Source organism: Streptopelia decaocto (genome assembly GCF_964273445.1).
Source record: "Streptopelia decaocto genome assembly, chromosome: 7".
Lineage (NCBI taxonomy): Eukaryota > Metazoa > Chordata > Aves > Columbiformes > Columbidae > Streptopelia > Streptopelia decaocto.
The window spans coordinates 27452666-27478910 of NC_138661.1; the positions used below are offsets into that span (position 1 = coordinate 27452666).

The following is a 26245-nucleotide window of genomic DNA, read 5'->3' on the forward strand; positions in this document are numbered from 1 at the left end:
TTCCCTTGTTTATAACCACTTAAATTTTATTTTACAGTATATTTGTGACATTTTATGTTACTATAACCAAAGATCAGGGTTGTTTACAAATATAATGGCTGCCATTTGATGTAAACAATTAAAAAGTGTCTCTAAATATTAAAATTTTACATCATGATTTTGTTCTATTAAATTGAATTACTCTTTGTGCCATCAGGTATTAGTGGAGAGGAGCTAATTTAAGCAAAAATAGTTTTCAGAAATTAGATGTAGAAACTGAGAAGCCCGAATAAGGTTTCAAAAGACCACTCCCCCCCACTACTGTAAAAAGGAAGAAAGCAATTTCTTTCACTGAAGTTGCAATGAAGAGTCAACCAAGTCCATTTTTATTAAGGCTTTTTCACATATTATTGAATCCCATCATGCCTTTCATATTCCCAGCAGCACCTTGTTGAAATTGTCTCATCATTGACTGCAATCCTGCCATGCCACCTGCAGAAAATGAGAACACAGATGTGTTAATCAACTCTAAAGCACAGCTACCTCACTTCTGAGGCCTCATTACAGCACATGTGCTGTTTCAGTTGTATACAAATGCAAAAGCCTAGGACTGTCAAGCCAGGGTTAAATGGCTATAGAAAGTGGACAACTGAGTGGGTCATTACAGAAAGGATTGCAGAACACCAGGCTTAAAGTAGGTTTTAAGATGACCTGTTCATTAAGATCTAGACAAAAGGCAAAACCTTGAAAAAATGACCATTATCAATTAGTAAGGTTCCAGATGGGAGTCTTTATTTAAAGCTGCTCTTCTCATATTTAATTATTTGAGGCAAAGCTTAGAAAAGAAGGGAAGGGAGACTTCGGAATAGATTTGCTTTACCACAGTCACGCTTCCAGTCATCACTATTTCATCAAACACCACTCCAATTGCTCATTTTGAGAGCTGAATTTGGATGAAGAGACTAGATTAAGCACGGGTAAGTGCAAAGCATTCATTATATAACAACTAAACATCCTGATTCTTATTAGAAAACCTAGAAATACTTAATACTGATATATAATGCACACATCCTCACTTCACCCTCCTCACTTTTGTATTTCAAATGCTCCACCATAATTGGTAGCCCTCTCAAGGCTGTAAAAAGCCAACACATACCCATATGATGAAGAACTCTTGGATCCATCATTTTTGCCATTTGCTGGTTCAGTTTGGCCAACTGAGATGGGTTTACATTCTTTGACATATCACCGCCTAAAAAAAAAAAAAAAAAAAAAGCAATGGTAAGAAAGTGAATATATGGGACTACAAATAAAATAAATTAGAATTTTACCTCCTAATTCTAGATTAAAATCCATTCCAGTCCATGATCAAAAGTTACTACATCAGCCGCTTAAAGTATTTTAAGTATCAACCATCCCTGCACCCCACACAACAGACTGAGGTCAGTGTTGTAATCGTAGTAATGAAGTTTTTACATTGGTAGATCAAAAAATGAGTAGTTTTCACTGCTAAATTACACATTAGTGTCATGAAGAACAGTGCAGGTCTCACTAGCTACATAAAAGAGCTTTGAAACATCACAAAAATTAGTTGCAAACCTCACTTTCTCCTTTCCCAAAACCTAGTCAACATTTTCACATTTCCTCTGTGTTTGCATATGAAGTTACCTCCCCACTGAGTTAACAAGTGGGGTTTTTTTATTAATTTATTTACTTTTATTTTTACCTTTGAAAAGCCCTTTGATGCCTCCCATCTTTTTCACCATCTGTGCAAACTTAGTGTATTGAGTCAATAGCTCCTGAACATCTCTGGTGGAAACACCTGAACCTCTTGCTACTCTTTGGATTCTTCCTGGCTGCTTACTGAAAACTTTGGCACCATCTGTACTGTCGAGTTCTGGGGGGAAAAGAAAAAAAAAGGAAAAAATCCATTCAGTTACTGACATTAAAATCTGTTACAGCTGGTAGCAAACCTGTTCTCATTATTGTTGAGAATTTAGCTTTGAGCCAGAGAACAAAAACCTAGAAGTGACAATGCAGAATTTTATATGAATAATAGATTTATAATATTCTAAGGAGAAGTACTAAAAAAAAGCTGTTATGTTCATATGCCGATCACTATGATAGAAAAAGTTGCCTGAATAAATTATGTCCTCAGCATACTTGGTCTTAAGCCATACTAATGGGTCTAGCACAAGGGTAAGAGCATACTTCTCCTGCAAGAGTCATGGGCAGATTAGAAACAACACACCTTGAATTCCAGAGACCAGGCTATGTCACCAAGTAAATTTGAGTGTGAGTAGGAAGAAAGCAATGACAGATTAAAGATTAATGTAGCTTTTTAATTTGCAAGTATAGCTTTAAGAATTTAAGCAGCACAGTTACAGTATGAAAAATGAAAATAATTAATTTCCAATAGAATGCTTCAAAATTCCACCTATTTTACACAAGATGGAGCAGCAGCAGGCAATTCTCAAGGTCTGTCTCTAAATATTTACACTTATTTAGAAAGTCTGAGTCACATATGTAGTCTTTGCCATTTCTAAGAGTGATAAAAGGTTTTTGTCATTTTCTGTCACTGTAGATGCTGCCTTATGTACAACTTGTTTCCAAAAAATGTATGCAAATAAGCTTGTCCAACAATAGAGGAAAAAAAATAGTGAGTAGAGTTTGTTTTACCTTGGTCATTCATACTGTCCATTATAGTCATCAGTTTCTTTAGCCTTGCCATTGATTCCTGTTCATTGCCCTTACTCATGAAGTCAGTTCCAAAACCAGGGATCATACCCTTGTTTTGAAAATGGAAAACAAATGCTGCATCAGAATAGGCAACCAGAAACATGGACAGCAAGTTTTAGTTCAGTAGTTACATATCACAGTAGGCAAATAATTTCACCTTTTTGAAAAACACAGCGCAGACTCTAGCACCAGTTTAAACAAAGGCTTTTAAGTTTACAGCAGAAGTTTGTCAAGTATAAATAAAAATCTGATAAAATTATTTTTGGGATAACTAACCAAGATCTGACTGAATGGTCCCATTTTCATGATGTTTTGGAATTGTTCATACATATCCCGTAATGTAAATTGACCTGAAGTACAATTAAAAAAAAAAAAAATTAGCAAAAGTCACACTAGCATTTTTGTCTTACTGTCCTTTCTCAAATATTCTTTATATTCACAAGGTAAATAAGACACTGCATAGATAAGTAGATAAACAAACCTCTTCTTCACTATTAAAATGGCTAAACAGTTTTAGATGGCACTCACTTAAGAGCTGAGCTGGTTATTCTGCAGTTTTAGACAGTTATAGTCTGACCAACTTATCACTTGAAAAACATATCAATTTACTTGCCTGACCCATTTATTAGAGAAAGAATAACCATTCTTCACTACACACATGAAACAAGCTACTTGTCTCTACATGTAACACAAATTAACTCAGTAGTCTACATCTCTGAGAGAACCTGCCATCATTAGGTCATGTTAATAACCCTGCTATTCAGGCATTGGAAATAACTTACCATGTTTGAGCTTTTCTATGAGTGCTTCATTATCATCCAGCTTTAACTCATTTACTTTATCTATCAATCCTTCAATATCACCCATACCTGGGAGGGGGAAAAAAAACAAAACAAAAAACAAAACCTCTGAAGTTAGCATTAAAAAAAAATTCACTTTGACCTTCATTATACAATTCAAAATGTCTTTTAAGTGCAGTTGTACATAGTACATACCAAGAAGTTTGCTGATGAAAGGCTGTGTTTTAAAGGGTTCAAAGTCATCTATGTGTTCTCCAGTTCCAATAAAAATAATAGGACTCTTCGTGGCAGCAACTCTGCAGTAAAAAAATATTTTGTGAAATGGCCTCTCAAAAAACACCCATCTGTTGTATCCACCTACTATCATCATCAACTAGGCATCACCAACACAGCACATCCTCTCTGAAGTATCTTTCTTACTCCTCAAATTATTAATGGAAAAACATCCAGCATTTAGGATGGGTAGCCAGGAGTAGCTGACAAGATGCTTCTCTAATTAGCACTTTTTAAGATACAAACTCTGCTTTGAAAAATCACCACCAGAAACAGAAGTTGCTTATTTTCATTGCTGAGTTTAAGCAACCTGAGAGGAAAGAAAGGAAATCATCTCCATTTTATGCTAATATTGGGACTTCAGATAAGACAGGCATTCATTACTTTTCCTTCAAGGTACCTCCTATAGACTACAATCTAATTTTCAACACAGGAAAAAAGCTTAGGCATAAGAAAAATCAGAACCAATCACTGGCACTACCTTTTAGACAAACTCAGCTTCCAGCCTACAGTAAATATAGAACAAACACAGCAGACCTAACACATAACTGGAACAAGCCCAGTATTTTCATTCTGCTCCTAAGTTTGGTTTTCCATCACTACACTATAAATAACAGCAAAATACATATGGCAGTTTAAGGACTCTAACACTTAAAGTCAGACTGTGATTTAGTAAGTTGGTGTCAGTTAACTTGACTGTTTTGACAAATCACCTCAGCTCCATACAAGCTGTATCACTGAAATGCAGCTGGAGATTAGTCTGACATGCCGCCACATAAGGCTGAAGATAAAACGTAACATTTTTCTAGTCAATAGAGTCTGTCAATGGAATTTGGGAAAGTATAACTGCAGACTAATTTTTTAGCAAACTGGTGAACACTGGCGATCCAGAAGTTAGCTTTAAAACTGTAGTGCAAATCAATTAGACTTGACTAGCTGGATTTTTATCTCTTTTGAAAAAAAATCTTGGGCATTAAATGAGAAGCAAAACTTTTCAAGTAACCCATGTCTATTAAAGCCAAATTTATATTTTTAGTAAAAACTACAGATATGCAAGATGCAATAAATATAATTGCTTGATGCTGTTCTCAGAAGACAGAAGTCTGACATATGCTGTATTTCCAATACAGTAGTGTGTGTCATAATATCTGATTCTGACTGATATTAAGTAGGGTGATCCTATCCACCAGGAGTAAGAACATAACTGTTACTGACTTTAATCTCCGATTCTGAGCAGTGTGGCAGTGACACTTCCACAGGACAGGCTTCTGTGACACACTAACACATTTCATGGTTATCCAAGCACAGCCAGATGTTGGATGCTATTATATCACAATACTTACGCACTAAGAGCTCCACCTCCTTTTGCGTGTCCATCAAGCTTAGTAACAATAACAGAAGCCACATCTACTTTATCTTTGAAAGCTTTAGCTTGAGCTTCACAGGCTTGGCCAATGGAAGCATCCATCACATAAACAATGTTGTCTGGTTGCTAGGAGAAGAGAGAAACAAAATAATAATTTCCTGCTTTCTTAAACAGTGTTCATGTATTATGGTCAGTAGCAGAACTTCCTGCAATAATAGTAAACATGTAAAGGTTGTGCAGTTTAAAACAAAAGGGAAAACTGTTTTATAAACAGTATTGTCTAAGGACCATATAAAAATGGATGCTATATTACTATGTGAAAGACAAATCTACAACACAGAATATTAAAATTTAATAGGTTTACAGCTATTACTTATGTTTTGAGTGATTTTAGTCAGTATCTGTGCCAATAAGTTAATTAGTATCTACAAGCAATTAATGGCTAACATCTTCCATTTGGTTTTACATTACAAGCTTTAAGATATCCATTCCCCTTAAAAACAGTTAGCCATTAGCAGGAGTTTTGTGGGAAGTGTCAAATTGTCATGGAAGAGCACAGAATCAGACAAATAGCCAGACTTTGTAAACTCATACAAGAAACATCAGCTTCATTTACATATCAAATCTGTTGAAATTTATCTAATCATCTTCTGTGTTTCAGGGCAATTATTTGTGACAATGACAGAAAATGTAGTACACACAGCTACAGGAAACCAGATCAGACTGGTTCTTTTATCTAGTTTCTCAATGCAAAGATCCTGAAAAGGAAAAGTTAAAGCAGACAAGGTAGTCCAGTTATGTGCAAGCATCCTTGAAATACAGATACAAGAATTAAAACTGGCACAGAACTAACAAGCACTGATCATCCAGCTCTTTTTTATTCACATCCATTTGTAATTTCTAATATATTCTAGGAGTTAAAGCACTGACACATTCCAGAGGAACAAAATCCACACAGAACATTAATTAGGAGTAAACATATAATAACTTGACTAAAAATCATTTAACAGAAGTTATTGTGTTTCTTGAAACTACTTACTATGGCATTAGCAACTTGTAACATCTCTTCAAACAAAGAGTCTTCCTGTTTGTGACGTCCACTCGTATCAACAATGATTATTTCGAAGTTTTCATTCTTAAATTTCTCAACACCTTCTGAGGCAATAATTACAGGATCCATTTCTGTATAACTGATCACAAAGAAAATCATACATATATATATATATGTGAAATTATTTTCCCAAAGAAACTAAATCAAACTTTCATCACTTGACTGTAAACTTCTTAACTATAAATCTACCTGGATTTCAAGATGGACTTCCTCTTATGTCAAGCAAAAACTGATTAAAAATATGCCTTCCTAAGCCATTTGCCCTTACTGTTCAGAGAACTGAAGCACAAAGGAATGTCTGTCTCACCTGATGGAGACTGCACTAAACTCTACTTGCTCTTCTCTGAAATAGGATTTGACTGAACACCCGGACAGTACACCTCCAGTGAAACTTGGGAGAAAGTTACTTACTGCTTTAAAAAAAGCTATTTTAGGTCCACTGCTGCCCCCACTTGACAATAAAAACTAGGGGTCCAAAAAAATCATATCCTTTGTTCTGTAAATATACTTCCTGAAAATCTAAACTTGTCTGCTATGCTATAAGCTCAGAGAACATTTCAGGGAATTATCCTCAGGTGCCTGATCACTTCTTACACTATCCCTACCTGCTACTACTGGCAGATAGGATACTGAACTAGGCTGAATTTTCATCTGATCAGAGCAAATATTATTATAAAGTCTAAGTAATTAGGCAACACTTAATGGGGCTTAGTGTGAGATATTCAATAAGGAACAATACATTGTCAAAGTTCAATCATTCTCCAAAGTGATTCTGAAAGATGTTTACCTCCCATAAAACGGAATTCTTGCTTTTGTGGCATTCTGCTTTAACTGGTCGAAAGCACCTGTAAGACAGGTATAGTCAAGGGACTATTTTTTTAAAAAAATCTGTAAGTATTGAGATAAAGAACCACATCACTAAAAGATTGTATTACCTGCTCTGTATGTGTCTGCACATATTAAACACGTCTTCCAACCTTTCCTCTGATAGAAGTATGCTAACTGTGAAAAGAAATCCAAAACAAGTAGTTACACCAAAATCCCACTGCAAAGCATGACACTGGTTTATAAGTCACTGAAGTACATTGAGGACACAAAGTCAAGCCAGCCTTCCTATAACTGAGACCACTTAGTAACACTGCACAAGTATCAAATGTTAGCATCTCAATTTTTTAGAAAAGCATGTTATACAAATAATTATTAATGGCGGGATGAAAACAGCTGCTTGACTCTGCTTCTGATTTCTGTTTCCTGAGTTAGGAATGACTACAAATAACCTCAGTTCCCCACTTACTGAATTCTGGATTCTACTTATTAATACTGCAGATAGGACTAGCTTTTAGAAACTACCCAAAGCAATAACTACTTCAATAATAAGTACTGTAATGGCTACAACCTGTACAGCTCTTTGTTCCCATACTGTCAAAGGAACAAAGATCTTACTGTTGCAAGGACATGTTCTAAGGCTGTGGATGAAACCCTTACTTTCTTGGAACACTCAGCTTCACTGGTACCATGTGCATTCACAGAACAAACTTGAAAATATAGTTTGCCTGCAGTACTAGGAAAGTCTTATGAAATCAGAGTAGTGATATATTGGGTATAGCCTACATGTGACTCTCAGAAACTGATGCATCTTTGTTGCTTTTTTTAGTCATCTGCCTTTTTCCACAGGATAATTTTTCCTCCCAACCACCATCATAAATAAGTTAAGCATTGATTCAGAGCATTCATCCTTAGCCTTAGAAATAAAAATCCAAATTTCCTCAATGAATTTGGGGCTGGAAGAGGTTTCACACCACCCACTCATACTTAACACAGAGGACAACTTCCACTTGATCCCCTAAACAGGTAATGGAATGAGATTGGGTCTGTTCATAGTACTAGTCTTAAAACCCAGGAGGAAAGGAATAGAAATAATCTTTGTTATCCATATACAGTACCATCAAGAGTTTAAAGAAATCTTGAAGGTAGTCCTAAAAGCCATAAATGGCCCCAAAGAATATTACTTTGGACATTCATCTCAGAAACCCCTCTACAAAAATATCTCTACATTGTGATTAGTTAGTACTTTCCTACTAATAGAAACAGCACAGATTACAAGCAAATCCTACCAAACAAATTCAGTGACCACCACCCCCCAAGAAAACAACAACCACCAAAATCAAAAGAAAAACAAAACCACCACACACAGACAACTTCAGTGCCAGTTACCTTTGAACAGGTTGTTGTTTTACCACTTCCTTGCAACCCAACAAACATTATAATATTCTGTTTTCCTTTGGTAGGTGTCCATGCTTTGACTCCAGGATCCACAAGCTATAGAACAAAGTGTAACATACGTTGCAGAACTGGGTTTCAGAAGCACAGAACAGTCACTGTCACAGACACACGAGGTGCCTAATTTTATTTCAAGGGACCAAATAATTTTTTGCATATTCTAGTCTTACTTACTACTACTATGTAGTATAATACATAATAATTCTGTAACAGTAACAATGTTAATTTCTTTTTAACACCAGGCATCGAAGTCAGAGTAGCCTGTATATATGGCACAATTATAACAACCAACACAGAAACATGACCTCCACCCCACCACCACTGCTCAAGATGAACCTCTTCTGGTGAGAATCCCACAGTACATACAATTTTTTAACGTTGCTGCCTAACTTCTCACATCAGTAGAAGGTACATACATACATACGCTCTTAACTGGAAAGTGGACAGAACACTGATCCCCAGATACTAATTTGATCAACCAGGCAGATTAAAAAGCAACACTACCATGAACTGCCAGGTTATTCCTTAATAATTTTTCAAAAACTTCATTAGGGTAGCAAAGGCATGTTTCTGGGACAACAAAAGACAGTCCAGGAGATAACAGCACTTTACCCTTATTTTGTCTTTAAATTTCATTTGAGGAATAAGAAAAGCTGAATCTGAAGCTTAAACTGAAGCTGGTCTGAGACATGCTCAGGAAGTAGTTTCAATCAGAAGAATACTAGTGTTTGCATTAGTAAGTAGCCTCACAACAGAAAACAAAACTGTAGGTACCACAGAATAACCTTAAAGCTTGGCTTGCTACTGAACTGCTTCCACAGACCAGGCGGTGCAAGAAAAGGGACATAATACAGAATTTTGAAGTCCTACCTTAACAAGTTCCTTAAAGACAGCATGCTGAATCATTTTTCTCTTGTTAAGGCCAGATGCCATTTCTTCAAGATCAATTGCAGACCTGAGTTTAGGAAAACCATGAAACACTAGAATAACTTAAAGCATCACTTTAACCTCATAATAAATGAAGTATTTGCAACTGGAACAGCACTCCAATTTGCCTTGAGTTTTCAGACAGGACATATTTAAGAAGATACATGCATTGGAGACATTACTTCTGTAGGCAGGACAAACAAAGTTTTCTAAAACACTTGCATCTACTTGAATTATACATCTGAAAATCGCCAAGGTAACAATACTGGTCACATACAAAGATCTATTTACATCCAGCACAGAACACGTGAAGATGAGGCACCTAGGAAGTAACAAAGAACTTGTTTATCATACCACTCAACTGATGACAGCTACAGTTTTTTGAAACAAGACTATAACAGCAATAACTGGCTAAACTTGACACTGATTTTTTTGATGATGGAACTGGCTAGACACTTAGTTCAAACTGTATTTCCCTGTTAAAGGAAAACTGGGTATGTCTAAGAAAACCATATAAAGATAGAAGTTAGTTATTCTTATGTAACCTCAAATTACAACTTCTACAAACATTAGAAGTTAAATGCATTTTGATTATTTCACTTACTTGACATTTTCTCTGAGCTGCTTCACAAGTTTAATATTAACATCAGCTTCCAGTAATGCTGTACATACTTCTTTCAACATAGCATTTAAAACCTTTGGAGCGTAAAAGAAAAATGGTTTTATAATACACAGTATTGAGTAGGCCAGTATTGGTTCAAAATATGAATGTGAAAGTGTAGTTATGAAATAACCAAGGCTTTTACAAATTAAATGCACGCAGTCCTATCATTATATTGACTACCACATGAAGTCTATGCATTTGTTCCTATGTAAATGCAACTTAAATTTGAAAGTGTAACACTGGATAAGAAAGGTCCTCACTTTGTAATATGCACACTATAACAAAGTAACACAGAACACTTTCTAAGGCATTAAGGACAACAACAGTTCACATGGTAGCTAAATTTGCTGAACTTCCCAACTGGTACTCCTTAGACGCTGCTCTAACAGAAAGTTACAAAAGTATCTCTTAATGCGACACTGTAAATAAAAGTACTCCTTAAATGCAAGAAGGACACAGTGCTATCTCCATTCTCAGCAGAAACTGGACTGCTGCTCTGCTGTATGCCTTTTAGGCAAACAGATGCCTCAGTTAGGAGCCCAGTTTAGTAGTTCTAAGACTTTACAAAGCAAAAAGTCTTGAACAAAAAGTTCTTTTGAAAGTAACACCTGTATAAACAGCCTCATTTGCACAGCTTGAGCTCTTACAGGAAAACAGTTTCTGCTGCTGAAAAAACAAAATTAATTGGGCTGTATCTGATTCGGTTAAGGATTTGTTGTCTCCCAGCTGAAGATCTGTTAAAACCTTTCCTCGATGCACAAGTTCCAACCTACAATCCTCAATAAGCCTACTTTTTAGTTGCTTTAAGCCACATGTCTGCCTACCTGAAAACAGTTTCTAGCAATTTATTTACTTAGAGGTACTTTTAAACCACCACATCAGTTAGTTTTCCATCTAGCTTTTCAGTTTAAAATTCTTTATTAAAAAAAAAAATACAGACTATAGCAAGTTGAACAGCTTCTAGAACCACATGCTGTATTGGTTTGAATTTAAAGGCAACAAGCACAACATAATCCTCACACTTCAGACAGCAAGGTTTACAACAAAAACTATTTGTTGTTTCACACTTCAGCTTCTAGCAGCCCAGTACACATCTCCATAGTCTGGCTGGGCACACACAAATCAGAGCACTCCATGTAGCCTCACAGTCTGCCTTCCACCCAAACTTGGAACACATATTGCCTCCTCCAGCAATCCCCTCCTCAGAACACTAATCTCCGTAAGTGCAGCCGTCAGGCTCAAGGATCTTTTGACCATGGGACCTATTATGTCCAAGGTGATTATACATGTCTAAATCTGGTTCTAAGTTTTGGCAGTACTATCAGGGGGCTAAAGCCTCTAGCTAGAAATTTTACCTGACAGAAAAGAGCCTAGGGATAACAACAACCTACTTCAAGATTCTTATCAGCTTTTGAGAACTTCTCAGAACTTTGCTTTCTGAATGTTAGCATTATTGCATACGCGCATTACATACCTCTTCATTGATAATTGTAGCATTGCTCAGTGAGCGTAATGCTGAAGTTATTTTTCTTCCAAGATCTGCTAGAACCATTTTGGCGGCTTCAAGTACAACTCAGAAGAATCTGGAAAGCAATTAAAAATTAAATTTAAAACTAGTTGAAGCTATACCTTCACAAAATAATTATTCTAGTATCTTTTGTGTTAAGGCACCTGCTTCGCACTCCAGAAAGCACACAAGTTTTACTTTTTTAGAGTTATTTTTAGCAAACACTGGCCTGAAATTAAGCTCAGGCTATTCTGATGGCCTAATTAAAAGTAGAGATAGATACCATGCTGCAATTAGGAAGCACTTCGCTGTCTGGTATATTTGTTCATTGAATTCCTGAAGAAAAAACAGCCTAGACAGACTTCCAGAAAGAATGCTAACTGCTTTTCATCTCCTTATCAGCAATATGCTACATGATAGCATAAAAATCAAGCAGAATAGCCTAGCAGCTCTGCATCCTGTAAGGACAGTATGATCAAAAGCAAAATATTTTGCTAGCAAAATTGAACATTATTGATCGGTTCTATTTTATCTACCTTACAATAAAGCTGAACAGCCAACAGCTGAATTCAGAATCTCACAACTGATTTCCTTCTTTCAGAACTGAAAGTAAGCTTCCCAATAATGACAGCCTCTGTCATGGAAGTAGCTGAGCTTTTTCAATATTTTCTGGAATCCTCTCCCCTCTCAAATGAATAGAGAGAAAAAAAACAGACAAGAAATGCCGGTCCATTTAATAAAATGAAGAATACATCATTACCTGTATTCTTAGTTAAGAGAGAGGTCTCCAAACTTGATAAGACAGAAAGAAGCTTGTTATATACACACTGAGATTGACTAGCTGTGCAGGCCCCAAAAGCAAGGCTTACAATGTGTTTATAAATAAGTACAAAGATATATTTAAAATTAGATTTAAAAGTCACCCATGTAACCCAACCTCCTGACTCCCTTGCCTGAGTTAATATTGTCATGAAGTTGGCAGGTTTGAAGAAAAAAACATGAATTTTAAAAAATAATTAAAAAAAAAAAAATCACAAATGAAACCTCAAATTGCCAGTCCAACCCCTCTGATACTGAGGCTACAACACAGAACAAAATCTCCAGAAGTTTCAGAAGATGTAGGATAAATAACTTCAATCTAAGTACAGGTCTCAGATGCAGTAAATAATGCAAGCAACTATATTTACACATTTCAGTTTTAATGTGCATTGTACGTATAAATCCACAGTGACATACATTACCCTGCCACATTGATATTTGAATTAAAAAAAAAAAACAGTCTATGCTTCCGAAGGAACTCTGCCTGTAAAATATTTTCAGATCCGTACACTAACAGATATGGAGGTCCATCTTTTTACTTTCCTGGAAGAGGACATCCAAAGTGTGAAAACACCAAGTCTTCCTTGTAGGCCATACAAATCACATTCTTGCCCTACAATTCTGAAAACCACTATCATCAATATAATCTACCAAAGGATGTCAACAAAACAGCTGTTGAAAATGTCTGTCGAGCTCATTTCGCACCAAAAAAAAAAAAAAAAAATCACAAAAGTGAAAAAAAAAAAATCCCCTTTAAAAATAGGACTGCATCTCAGGAAGCTTTGAGCTGCTGAAGCTGCCACCACAGACAAAACTTAACATGAACACCTGGATATGAGAGCTAAGAAATATGACAGGATGACCAACACACAGCAGCAAGGTGAACACTCAATATTTAAAATTAGTTCCTAGAGTTCTACAGATATCCAAACACAAAGTTAATTATATCCTAATAAATGAATGTTGCCACTGCAGAACTCCAAAGCTTCTTCCAACAGTCTTACAGTAAGAATAATGCTAAGGGGATGAGTTTAGGCATTTTAATATCAGCTGCTTTCTCTAGCACATTAAGGATCTATAAGCCATTGGAATTACTATGGGATGCCAAGTACAGAAATTAATATAACTTTTCACATACAGTCCATCCACACTACAGACAAAAAGACACATCTTAGCAGGTATCCAACTTGAGCTGGCAGGTAGCCAGAAAGGGATTAGCAGTGACTGCATTGCAGAATGTGTATCTGCTGCATTCAGAGTATCTGTAGTTCTGGAAGAGCTTTTTAGCTTCGATGCAGCACTCCACAAACACACTGAGCATGTTTACATCTGGCAGGCTGTATCAGCAGGCATCATGCTAAGCAAGGCCGTGAGTTCTATAGAGGCAGAGCTGCCTTCAGCAGAAACAGCCTGGGTACACCCGCACTGAGCTCCCAGGTCATCATTCTACTGCTGCTGAAAACCAGGCATTTCAGGAATAAAAGGACAGCAGAAACAGTGGGGTTTTTATTAAGCCATGCCAAAACAGCATTGAAATAACTCCAAAGAGACAGACTGCCTGTCCATCTAGTACAAACCTCTAACCAAAATTTGTCTAGCTAAATCAGCAGTACTCTTTAGCGTACAGGATTTTTTAAAAAAAGAACAGCTTTAACAGATAACAGTTGCTTCAACAGCTGTTTTAAAAGATAACAAGCAAAAAGGATAGTCACTTAGAGTCTATAAAACAGTTATGTTAAATATATACATACATGGGTTAAGATCTGCTGAAAGTCTAATACCATACCTGAAAAAAAGGCTGATGCACAGGTGTAGATAGCTTGAGCTACTGCAGCAACACTCAACCCCAGCTTACCAGTTCCCACCTTCTAAAGTGACCTAACAGAGGGACAGGAAGGCACCCCAGAGCTGCAACAGGGACTGCCTCTCCTGCTTATGGCCTCAAGACCTCGTTTTGGCAGAAAAGGAAAAAAAAAAAAACGGTGAAGGCACAGGCTAAGATACGTGCTCAGCCCGTAACCTCCCCGTGTATCCACAGTTGCCCACAGCTAAGAGGCCGGGCGAGCCCTGTCCGGGCGAGGCGGACAGCTGCGGCTTGCCCCAGGGCTCCGCTCCCTCGAGGCAGGACGGCCACGCAGCGGCTCGGCAGACCGGTGACCCCTGCCCGGCCGCCGCCCCGCACCGGGGCTATCTGAGAACAGACCCGCCGTCCGTTCCCCAGGGCCGACATGGCCCGGGTGCCCGCCCTCCCCGCCGCAGCACCGCCGGGGCTGGGCCGAAGGCCCCCACCTCGCCCCGGGAAACGGCCGCCGGTCTCGGTCCCGCTTCGCGCCAGCAGCCCCAACACTCACCGGGAGCGCGGCGCGGGGCCCGCGGGCGGAGCGCTGCCCAGCTGGCCGCGGCGAGGCCGCCCAGCGCCCCTCAGCCGCCGCTGACAGCACCGACACACCACCGGCCGCCGGCCTGGGAAACGTCACCACTCGCACTTCGCCCCGCGAGCCCGACACGCTTCCGCTACCGGGGCGCGCGCTGCCACCGCCCCTTTAAGGCGGTCCCGGAGAACGGCCTGTCCGCACCCAGCGCAGTCCCACCAGGAACCGCACCGCTCCAGCTTAAGGATGGGCGGTGCGGCCGCAGGCAGGGAAAGGGCAGGGCTTCCCCAAGGTCGTGCGCACTGAGCAGGGAGGCGGTGCCGTGGCCGGGCCCGGTGCCAGAAGCGAGCGCGGCAGCCTGAGCATGCGCAGAGAGACGGCTTGTAACAACCAGGCAGGGCCCCGCCCCGCGGGCGCGGCGCCTTCCCGCATGCGCACTGGCGGCGGGTGTGCGGCGGGCGCGGCTTTCCCCCGGCATCCCGCGCCCGGGGCACGTGCGCGCGGCGGAAGGCGGTCCGCGCAGGCGCAGTGTGGCGCGAGGCTCCTGCGCGCGGCGGCGCCCCCCGGCGGCGGCCCGATGGAGCTGGAGGCGGCGCGGCGCTGGCCGCCGTGCGGGGCACGTGCGCTGCCGACCTGCCCCGCCTGCTGCACTGGATGCGCAACACCAGTAAGCGCGGCCCGGACCGGGCGCTGCGCTCCCAGCGCCGCTGCCCGGCGGGTGGCGGGGCCCCGCGGGCAGGCTCCGATCGCAGGGGGAGGCCTAGGGGGCGTTGCGGGCCTGAGCCTTGCCCCGCTGGGGCGAGCGGCTGCCGGCGCTGCGATCTGGCTGCCCCGTTCCATTGCGGGTCTGGCACCGAGCGGGCGGCAGCCGCCGGGGGAGGGAGGGGGCGGCGTCCCTCCCGTGCGGAGCCGTGCGCGAGCCGAGCGCGTGCCCGCCCAACGGTCGTCGGTCTGAGGGGAGTGGTGCCCGGGCTGCGCGCTCCGCTCCCCGCGCAGGCGTCCGGCTCTGCCGCTGCCACAGCACTGACAGCGCCCGCCGGGGCGGGGACCGGCCGGCAGCGCCCCCGCCCGGAGCCGAGCGTCACGGAGCCGCCTGGCGCGCTGTCACCCGGCGCGGCCTGGCCGGGACGACGGGGCTGCCTGGAGTGGGGCCGCCGCAGGGAGCTGGCGGCACAGCAGACGTGGGTCGCGGGGCTCGGAGTTGGGGTCGGCCCGGAACCGTGGTGCAGGCAGCCCGTTTGATGCCGCCCTCCCGGCCCTGCACAGGGGTTGCTGTGTCCGAAGCTGTCGGTTGGCACCGGCCCGCGTTCCCCAGACGCCGCAGTCAGCCCGTTGACATGTCCATCTGCACCGGAGCTGGTGGCAGGCTCAGGGTTTGAGTGTCGTGGCAGAGGCGCAGGCTCCTGGTTGTTCCACCGGCTGTGCTGCAGAGGCAGGTACTCCTGGCAGAAGAGCAGGGCAGGCAGCTGGGGTGGTAACCTCTTGAACTCCCCAGCATGACTGTCAGGTCATACGGAGGTACTCAGCTCCTGGCATGTCTAGAGATTTTTAGCCATTAGTCTTGTCTTGTTCAACTTCACATGTGTTCACAGCAACCTGTCAGAAGCTTGAAAATAGTGTTTCAAGCTCATTTGCAAACATTACTTTCCCCGGTCAGCTTAAGTTAACATAGCTTTCTGTTTCCTTTTTGTGCCTGCCTATATTTTCATCAACACGCTGTTATCAAGCATCTTGTGACAGATGAAGAAAGGAAATGTGAGTTGGTGCATAAGCTGCTAATTTAAAACTGAACAAAAAGATGACATGGAAAACCTGAATATAGGCAGTGCAGTAAAGCTGTATGCACATAGTGCCATGCTGAATAAAGTCACTAAACGCCACTTAGTCTGTGGGTATATTTGTATTTTGTCATTGCACATAAGAGTCTTGAAGGCCCCCAGTCTCAAGCATCCAATAAGTGTATGTCCTCTTTACTAATCGTTGCCTGCTGGGATGGTAAACCCAGTCCCTGATGATCATGAGCTGGGTCGGAAAGAATTGTCATACAATACATTACTTCCCCAAGTCGTGCCCTGTTGTGCTGGGGTTATTCTTTTTCAGGTCTTTTGTTCCAGTACCTCCACTTTAGGGTGGAAACATCTGGATAGGCAAACACATGGGGACTGTTCTACAAAGGCCAGCTATGACATCTAGAAGTTGTCCGTTTGTCTTGGTGCTTAGAACTGCAAACTCACTGTTAGCCTGTGGTGTGGAGCTCCCACGGCTGTTCAGATGGAGAAAGGCGCTTCTCTGGCAGAGCAGGTTCTCTGCTGGCATTGTGGGAAAGGAACCAGCCGCGAACAGCGTTTACCCTCCTCGGTGGGCATGCAGCCCTCCCACCCCAACGGGCTCTTTCCCAGGAGAGACATTGCCAGTTGTTTCAGAGCATCTGCAAGTCAGCCTTAATGATTAGAGCATAGCTGAGACTCCCCAAGACTTGAAGTCTGAAGTTTGATGGGTGTAGTTAGTGTTAATTTTAACTAAATATTCTTATTGTTTCTGTGTGTATGTCTGCACATGTGTATAGACAGAATGGTAGCAATCTGCTATAAGCAGTGTTCCATCCTTTCCTTTTTGAGTTCTTGTCTGGCTGCAGTAGCATGCTCTGCTTGATAGACGGTGCCCGGATTACTGCAAATAACCTTGTTAGAAGTTTTTTCTTCCATCCAAGTGCTCCAATTTGAAAATCTCCTTGATTTTCAAATACAGTCATTCATATTGCTTGTTCACGTAACAAATCGTTACAGCTCCTTCTACACTGTATGTTAGAGTGGTGTGCATATATGGCTTTCTCAGCTTACTGACTCCTTTAAAAATACAGTAAAGCACATGGGAACTTACTAGTGAAACTTGAAAATGCTAAACTGTTTAAGTTAGGAAACACATACTTACTATTTTCTCCACTTTGATTCTATGATAGAGCTTTACTTCTGTCATAGAAATTTTTTGCCAATGGCATGTCACGTAGACTTGCAAAAATCCTTTGTCAGTGCATAACTTTAAACATTTTTGGTTTTATGCTACAGCTTGCAATAATTCTTATAGATAGATTATTTCTTTGAAAGACAAGTATGCTGTGATTCCTAGCCTTTGTTACATTATGATCTCTCAAGTATTTTTTTCTGAATTTTAATGTTCCAGATCCATGCCTATGTCTTTCAGTTAAAGGAAATATACTTCATATTTACTCTTCATAATTAAGATACAAGCTGAAGTGTAGATCAGGTTCCAAATGTGTGTGGGGGGTTTCCCCTTAGAATTGTTGTGTTTGAGTGATTATACTGCCCATTTTAACAACTAGATAGTGCTGTAATAATTAATACTGGTGGGACAGAGGATGCTGAGGAGCTGGTACTGAGGTTTTTGCTGCCATACCCTGGATACTGCTAGGAAATTTGGGATTCTCTGTGCAGACAGAAAACAGTTTTATGGGAGATGGTAAAAAATTACCGGATCTCTGTACCACACAGAAATAAAAGCCTAGTCTTCGGCAATACAGATGTAGGAAAGAAACAAGCCTCTGATGAACAGAAGAAAAAAAGTTGTAGGGGTAGGGGGATCATATTCTGAATGAAAAATCAGTAAGCAAACAAGGATACGATAAATGGAAACAAAAATGCCGTGCTCACAGAGAAGTTGTTCTGTGGTGTGTGGGTTCCCCACCACCTCCTACTGCCATCCTATTCCTGTTTCTGTCAAGATGTGGAGCTTATAGTTTTACTTCCAGCTGAGGAGGACTAGGCATGATTCCAGTGTTAGCTATAGTCAGGCTTTTTTCCTTCTTCACGCGTCTCTCAAGTGAAGTATATATGCAGCCTTAGAGTAAAGCCCTGCATATAGTAATTGCCCTTTAGGATTAGTGTTGTCACAAGGACAGCCTTAATTATTAATTTAACTTAGTTGGCGTTTTCTGACTCGCATACTGTATGCATGGAATGTTATTGAGAAACTTTTCCATGGAAGAGCTAAATTATTTATAGTAAAGCAAGTTAGTTTTATCTAAAGTAAAGACTCTTACGTATGTGGAACTGAGAGACCACTGAACATGTTCTCACTCTAATGATTTCTGACTAGTCTTCCTTAGTAATTACAGCAAAGTAAGTGTATGCAAAATGCTATTCATTTTCTTCTTTGTGCGAATACAGAATAAAATAACCAGTCATGCCTTTGTTTTTTGGGGTTTTTTTTTGGAGGGGAGGGTGGTATTACAAATTTTAGAAATTCCAAATCTTTACCTATGATGGGAGAAGACATTACTATTTTAAGGCAGCTGCTTAGCAACACTGCAACACTGCTTTGCTGTTTTGCAATCAGCCAGCTCTTCCCACACACTGCAGTGAAATGTACGTCATTTCACGGTGACTTGCATTCCAGCTTTTCTTTTGAGTTAGTCTTAGATCTCAAAGAAAACGAAATAATAAGAATTGGAAAGAATAACAGGAACCTCTGGTGTCTTAACTGAGCTTTTTTTATAATAGGATGATTAATGCGTTAATATCCTTCTACAATAACCATGTTCCAGAAGATCTGGCTAAGAAAACTTGGGTGAAGCCCAAGAGCTAATTCAAACCACTTGAGGAACCCCCCCTAAGGATTCCCTTCAGTTGGGTCCCAGCATTTGATATGTAGCTTCTATATAAACGTATGCATGGTCATATTCCCTCTCACTCCTCCACTTCCCAAACTCTTAAGAATTTTCAGTAGCAGGAGAGGTTGCATTTGGTAAGAATGGGTGGTGGAGAAGAAAAGCAGTGAAAGCAGAATTGATCAAGCTATTTGTATACATGAACAGAGATACAGGAATCGGAGGAAGTCAATGCAGGAATCCTTATTTCAATTTTGGGATTGAAGTCTCCAAACCGTTCTGCTTACTGGCAACTACAAACTCTTCAGCTGTACTTAGAGCTTTAATGCAGATTACAAAACCCCGACTCTCAATTCATGTCAGTGAAGCACAGATAAGGTGATAAGAAGACCCTTTGTGCTTTTTCATATACAGTTGCAGTCTTAAGATAGATTTAAAAAGATATTTTCCACAGAGCTAAAAGTGACTATTCTAGTACTAGCTTTTATTTTTTTCAGCCATATAACAGTAAAATGAAACAGTCTTATAAACTTTTTTAGTTCTGTACATTTTATTAGGAACATTTAGATATAAAGCTAAGATTTCAAAGTGATGTACTAGTCTGAATTGCTGATTATTCATACAGTGATGTATTAATCAGTCATTAAATAATAAACCGTTGCAAATCTTTTAAGTTAAGGATAAACAATATATAATTAAGTACTTTTTTTTTCTTTCTTTTTTTTTTTTTTTTAAGTGGATTCACTTGTATTGGGAGCAAACCAGCTTTTTAAGAGACTGGCGTAGGACATAGTCTTGTGATATGAAAGTTGAGGGCAGTCAGTGCTTTTAACAGGCAGCGAGGGAGGAGTATCTGACGAAATTAAGCAGACCATGCTGGACATGCTGCTTTAGTACAGTATTCTGCATATGGAGAAGAAACTTTTTCTCATCCTACTCTTAGGAACAGATCAAGTTTGTCCAGCTTCTTCTATTATGTACTTTGTTACCTAGGTGTTATTGTGTTCCTAGACCTGCTGGGTAAAATTATGGGATGATGATTTTCACAAGACAAGAATAGGAAATAGTATAAGAAAAAACTTTACTCTTTTGCAGAAAATGGTCTTTAATGTTTCCTTTCAGTACTATTGTCACTGCAGGTGGAACGAGTCTCTTTAAAAGGGTGAAAGCATGGGTTTCTGCAATGTAACAGACATAGTATGTAATTTTTGTGTGTATGTGGAAAAGCAATTTAGAATTTAGTGCTAGGCTTCCTATCCAAATTGGAAGATGTGATTTGTCCAAATAAAATATCCTTTCAGAAGAGATCAAAAGAGCATTGCAGAGATATGTTAACTGGAATGTGTTTCTTAGTTAAAATTATGCCATACCAAAAATCTTTCCACTACTCTGCTGTTTGGTAAACCAAAATGGGATGTTACCTGTAATATGATGAATCACCAACTTTGGGAATTGGCATTAATTTCCTTTGTTGTGACAAATGATACTGCTGTGAGAGAGGTCTCAAGACTAACAAGTACTTCTAAGTTGTTAGTCACTGAAACTTAATAATGGCGGCAAGAACTAGTGATTGTAAAATAGGTATGTGACTTATTTTGTTTAAAATTTAACTTTGAAGCTTCTTTCAATTTATGAATGTAAAAGACTTAACTAAGAAAATAAGCTCTGGTTATATTCCTATTGGAAAAACCTTATTACTTTCTACCAATTTCTGTGTGTGCTTAGGGATAGAAATAGAGTTCCTGAAGAAGTTAGTATACTGAGGTCACAGATTGCTTCTCAAATTGTTTAGCCAAAAAAGGAGATAGTAAGGTTTTAGAGATGTGGGGCTTCCTCCTTGACCTGTTTGTTCGGTGTCATTAAAACACACTGAATGATTAAATTAACCTCATATTAAAGTAACATGGATGTTAAGATTTTCTTTTAACTTCTGTGTGTCTGAATATATATCTGGAAGACCATAAGGTGCTTGTTGTTATGGTGGCCTTTGCTAAATCCTCTTCTTTCCACGTGACGTGTAATCTTCAGTTGTCATTTAGAAATCATACATTTCTTGTCTTCAGTCATGTATTTCACAGGGCCAAGATGTTTAGGTGTTGGTATAACGGTGTTCTCTCTCCAGTGTGAGGCTTTGTGATGTTTTCTTAGCTTGTGTTATATTTGCCATAGAAAGGCTGAGCAGTACCAGGGTGTTAATGAGGCTTTTTGCAAATGTGTTAATTAAATTTATAAATGCATGTTGAGTGGATCCAGTGGAACCGGTTTTTGAAGTAAAATACAAACACTATGCACTTAGACTTCCTCCATAAACAAATGGTTGTGATTCATCTTGCAGTATTTCTTGAACTGTACGGTTCTTTCCTAGTTAGTTGTCTGTTCAATGAACACAGAGGTTAGCTTGCACACTCTCCATTTCACATATATATAACAGGCATTAAAATCAAACATAGTTTAAAAATTTTTATTTCTTCTTTGAAGATCCTTGTAAGGTGATACTGAGATTCTCAAGAGCAAACAATTTGTTAAACACCAGGGTGGAGTTGATAAAACCGTACCAGGAGAAATGCATATTTTCATATTTGGCACCTGTGTTCTCTACTTGATGCAATCTATAAATATTTACATACTGCAAAAGTAAATTAGTTATTGTAGTAGCTGTTACTGTTTCTTTGACAGGAATGAGGCGACTCTCCCCGTCTGAGCTCAGTCACAGACTATACATGCAAGCGCAGTATTACCTGCACAAATTCTACTGCAGATGCCATTTTGTCATCTCAGAAAGAGGGTTTTCAAACCTCCTCTGTTTTTTTGTTCCTGCATGCTTATGCTTTGCAGTGTTAACTGGTAGTTGGGAAGGAGCATTTCCATTCATCATTTATTTGTCAGTATCTGTGGTTCAACAGTTTTGCATTTGAGTTGCAGATGTGTTATAAGATTTTCCTTAGGACCTGCTTCATACAGAGCATCCACAAGAACTCTTGTGTGTTGTACTTTGTTTTGTAAGAAGAGCTCAGAGGGCCCCATGCAAGATGTCCAGTGACAAGTATTGTACAAATGGAAGTCAAGGCATGGGAAGGGATGTTCTGCTTCTGAGGAAGATGATGTGCTACCTGTCTCCTTCTGAAAGTAACCTCTTCTCTGCTGTAGAGCTAGGACACTGAAGACCCTAGAGAGCTGTCCACTGCTATTGGTGGCCAGAAAAGGTCACCCAGGCCATGAGGAAGCAGATCATACCTGCCCTGGGAGAAAGGGAGCTGCAGTACTGCATTTACAGTGTGATGTGGCAGGCCTGCTGGTCTGTGAGCACTTCCTGCATTTCATTAAATGCTATATATGAATTTGATACTCTTAACAGGCAGTATAACAGCTGGATGAGCTCTCTTGCATAGTAATAGTATTGTTTTAAAGCATGTGCCAGATGTAGGGGCTTATTACCCACAGGCACTGGTCTGTACAGCTGCTAATATCAGCTTTCTACACTCTAGTTCTGTCTGTAGCACAATTTTTCTCCGTCTTGCTTCCTCAGATGTTATCCACCTCATCAAACTCTGGCTCCTTTGCACTCTGAGGGCCCATCGTGGTGCTGACGGCCCCATGTAAGCAACAGTTAAATCTGTACACATTCCCTTCCCATCATCTCTGGGTTTGCTTCTGTGCTGTGTCACATACATACAAATATTCCCTGAGCTGATGAGAAAAATCCCTCACTGCTTCTAGGATGTTCATAACAAATCTGCAAGTTGTTGGATGGACCACAAGATTAACAGGAGATGGGTGCTCATTAGAGGTTTCACATTAAAATGCTGACAAACTGGAGCTCCTGCCTTGCACCTGTTGTGTTGTTTGTGCTGCTGCTTTTGCAGCCGCCACCTCTGTCCCTCCCGTGTTCCTCAGTGCAAAGTCTGCATCTCTTTCAGAGCTGAGGTTCTGGAGAACTTAACTGTGAGGTTTTTTGAACAGTAAATTGTCTTCCTGTCTTATAACAACTACCACTGGTATTGTGCCCATCAGGGCCTTGAAGCGTTACTGCTATACATACATTTAATAAATAGCCAAATATATGCTAAGGGAAGCCATGTGATTTAAAGTTTCTGCTGCTTACTATGGGGGATTCAGGATTATCTGTTGGAGTCAGTTTGGGGATGTGTTGAAAGAACCGTTTACATTTATACGCTAAGAAGAGAGTTTCTTGCACTAATGAATATGGGTTTCTTTAATAATATTTTTCTTGCTATAGTGCTTAAGCAAAAAGTATTTTAGAAGCATTTCATAGTTAAAAGTTTAGCTGGTCTCTGATTCTTACACTAGCCTTAAAATTTCTCACTGTTTCTAGTACTGCCTGTGTTCCACAGGAAGGATTAAGTATATTAGTACAGAGAATCTTGTAGCATGTTAGATCTTCTTTTGATGAATGATATATGCATATGTAAAAACTACACTCCCTGCCCAACATGGTGGCCATCTAAACAGAACAAGGAACAAACCAAAAAGGGTGAGGAGGAGAGGGCAAATGTGTTGCAATATACAGGACTGGAACAACCTTTTCTATTTCCATTGCAAGTGGGACAGGGAATACTGAGTTTAAATTGTGGCAGAGGAAATCTGCGTCAGTTATTAAGAGAAGTATTCTTTCGTAATAGGAAGTGGAGTCAAACACTGGAATACATTGCTAAATGAGGTTGTGGAGTCTCCAGTGTTAACAATATTTTTTAAAAGAATGGTTTGGAGAAGTAGTGACACTTCAATTGATTCAGCCTTGGAAGAAGAAAGGATTGGTGACTTCCCAAGGTTCCCTCTCAATCTTTTTTCTAGATGTCTTAAAAAAGAAGTGTTAAAATAATGCAGGGATATAATGGAAAAAACTAGCAAGAATTTACAGTGTGGCTTTACAAAAACGTATTGTTTTGGTAGTTTAAGTCATGTTAAATGTATTCTAAGTTGAACTGTTGAACTGTGTGCATTATCGCTGATTTTTTTTAGTAACCACTTTATTAAGAAGATGATATGTATAAAAAGAAACTTGTATTAAAAAAAAAAAAAGCCTGCATTCAGGCAACTGAGTTTTGTAATTTCTCCAATAGTTCAAAAACATCTTTGATCTTTTTATGTCGTAAGCTGAAACAGTGTCACTTTGGTGGCAGCCCAGACCCTCATATGTGAGTTATAAGTTTATAAATATGAAAATAATTTGAGATTTCAAAAAAGCACTACGTTTATTTTAAGTGGCAAAGTTATTACAATCCAAATCTGTCATTGGCTGGAAAAGCTAACAAAAGCTGAAAAGTGCATTTCAAATAAAAACCTTATCCATCTGGTATTGTTTATGTCTTGCAACTGTATTGTACTGGTCATCACTTAGTCCATATCATCTACATATGACTGTTCAGGAGGGTTTTTTTGTCTTGATTTATAGGTGACTTCGATGAGCTTGTGGTGAGCAACAACGATGTTATGCTCAAAAATATCGCTGAAGATTTGCGGAATCATTTACCCATTGAGGCAATGTTTAATTCAGAACATCAAGCTGTTCAGAAAGTAAGCTAATTGTTATGGCCTCCTTTTGCTGAACCACATCATTTATTTGGGGGCTATGCTGATTTCAGTTTTAGTAGTACATAATAGAGAATGAGCACTTGACTGGGGAACAAGAAATCTCAGATTGTTTCTCAGGTTTGTTGCTGCATGATTGTGTGACCCTGAGAAAGTTGCTTCATAGTTCTTAATATTTTGATCATAAGTTGTTTAGCATAGTTTTCATTCTGTGTGGTATGGCACCTGTCACAGTGATTCTTGATGCTAGCTCCATAATAGACTCTAACAGCCCCCTTAAAGAAAATAGAAGTACAGGGCCAGTGTTTCACTGTTGCCATATGTGGGCAGCCCAGAAATTACTTCCAGCTCTTTTCAGATCCTGATGGCTCAGAAAGAGGTGGGATGTGAGTCCTGTGGGAGGGGAGAGCACCTTTTCTTCTTGAGGTGTCAGTATAGGTGGAAAGTTAATGCATTTCCCAGAAAAGTGGTGTATGACTCTTAAATGGGAAAAGTGGATTGCTCGCATGTAGCCAGCCTGGGAGAGGGAAGAAAGAAGAGGATGAAGATTATACCCCTTAAAATGATGAGAAGGCAAGCATCCCAACTGGTGCACTTTTTATTGAAAATGACAGCCATGTTAATCAGGGGTGTTTCTAGATTGGGGCATAAGACATGAAGATAAAATAATCAGATTCTTGAGGGTGACAAGCAAAATTGTCCTTTCTCCTAAATTTAAGTAACATTCTCCAAGCAAGCACTGAGACAAAATTTGTGTCATGTCTCCTACTCAGCTATCAAAATTAGCTTGCTTTCCTTTGTCAACTTCTACTTACTGGTTATTACAGTGGAATCTGATGATCTGGTTTACATGCAGGATTTCTATGGTTTAATTTTGATTTGTAACTTTTGAGTTGGGAAAAACTTGCATCTCAGGGATTTTTTAAAGGTAGGGTGGTGGGACAATTAACTGTGTAACAGTGTGAAATTAGGAGATTTGGTTATGTCTTTCCTGGGTTTCGTTCCTCTTCTCAGATACACCAACATCCACTGCCCATGATTCATGTTGATGCATTCCTTTATGATGATGATTTTGTTGATTCATTGTGTGAGGAGGGGAAAATGAGTAGGAGCTACTGCACAGAGTGTGGCTCATACAAGACTGCACCTTTAGGTAAGTGCTCTTTTGGGAACACAAGGAACAAATTCAGTTTAACTGAACTGGTTTGTGCAGTGACTCAGCTGGACAACACAA

General features: G+C 40.0%; 2 protein-coding genes across 2 annotated transcripts in view; one reads left to right on the forward strand and one right to left on the reverse strand.

Moving 5' to 3' along the window:
* SRP54 (signal recognition particle 54) lies at positions 1-15060 on the reverse strand. Its single transcript, XM_082058671.1, has 16 exons — positions 14817-15060; positions 11614-11722; positions 10080-10171; positions 9419-9503; positions 8483-8587; positions 7204-7270; positions 7056-7113; positions 6197-6347; positions 5135-5283; positions 3714-3814; positions 3501-3587; positions 2995-3068; positions 2659-2767; positions 1706-1876; positions 1136-1231; positions 1-471 (listed from the first exon to the last, which is right to left on the reverse strand). Exons 2-16 carry the CDS (start codon positions 11689-11691, stop codon positions 380-382), a joined length of 1515 nt encoding a protein of 504 aa, XP_081914797.1. The 5' UTR covers positions 11692-11722; positions 14817-15060; the 3' UTR covers positions 1-379.
* LOC309442496 (uncharacterized protein) overlaps positions 13820-26245 on the forward strand; it is a gene marked incomplete at its 5' end in the record, with an annotated part of 23635 nt that continues 11209 nt past the window's right edge. Inside the window, 5 exons of the mRNA XM_082058364.1 lie at positions 13820-13879; positions 14504-15113; positions 15232-15504; positions 24875-24996; positions 26026-26164. Coding sequence (XP_081914490.1) covers positions 13820-13879; positions 14504-15113; positions 15232-15504; positions 24875-24996; positions 26026-26164 — 1204 coding nt within the window. The remainder of the gene's footprint in view (positions 13880-14503; positions 15114-15231; positions 15505-24874; positions 24997-26025; positions 26165-26245) is intronic.

Excerpts from the sequence above, each read along its gene's own strand:
- SRP54 (XM_082058671.1), bottom strand. The coding sequence starts at position 11,691 with ATGGTTCTAGCAGATCTTGGAAGAAAAATAACTTCAGCATTACGCTCA. Across the intron at positions 7,271-8,482 it reads AAACAACAACCTGTTCAAAG|TTAGCATACTTCTATCAGAG; the intron begins GTAACTGGCACT and ends TTCTTTTCACAG. Across the intron at positions 7,114-7,203 it reads TGCAGACACATACAGAGCAG|GTGCTTTCGACCAGTTAAAG; the intron begins GTAATACAATCT and ends CCTGTCTTACAG.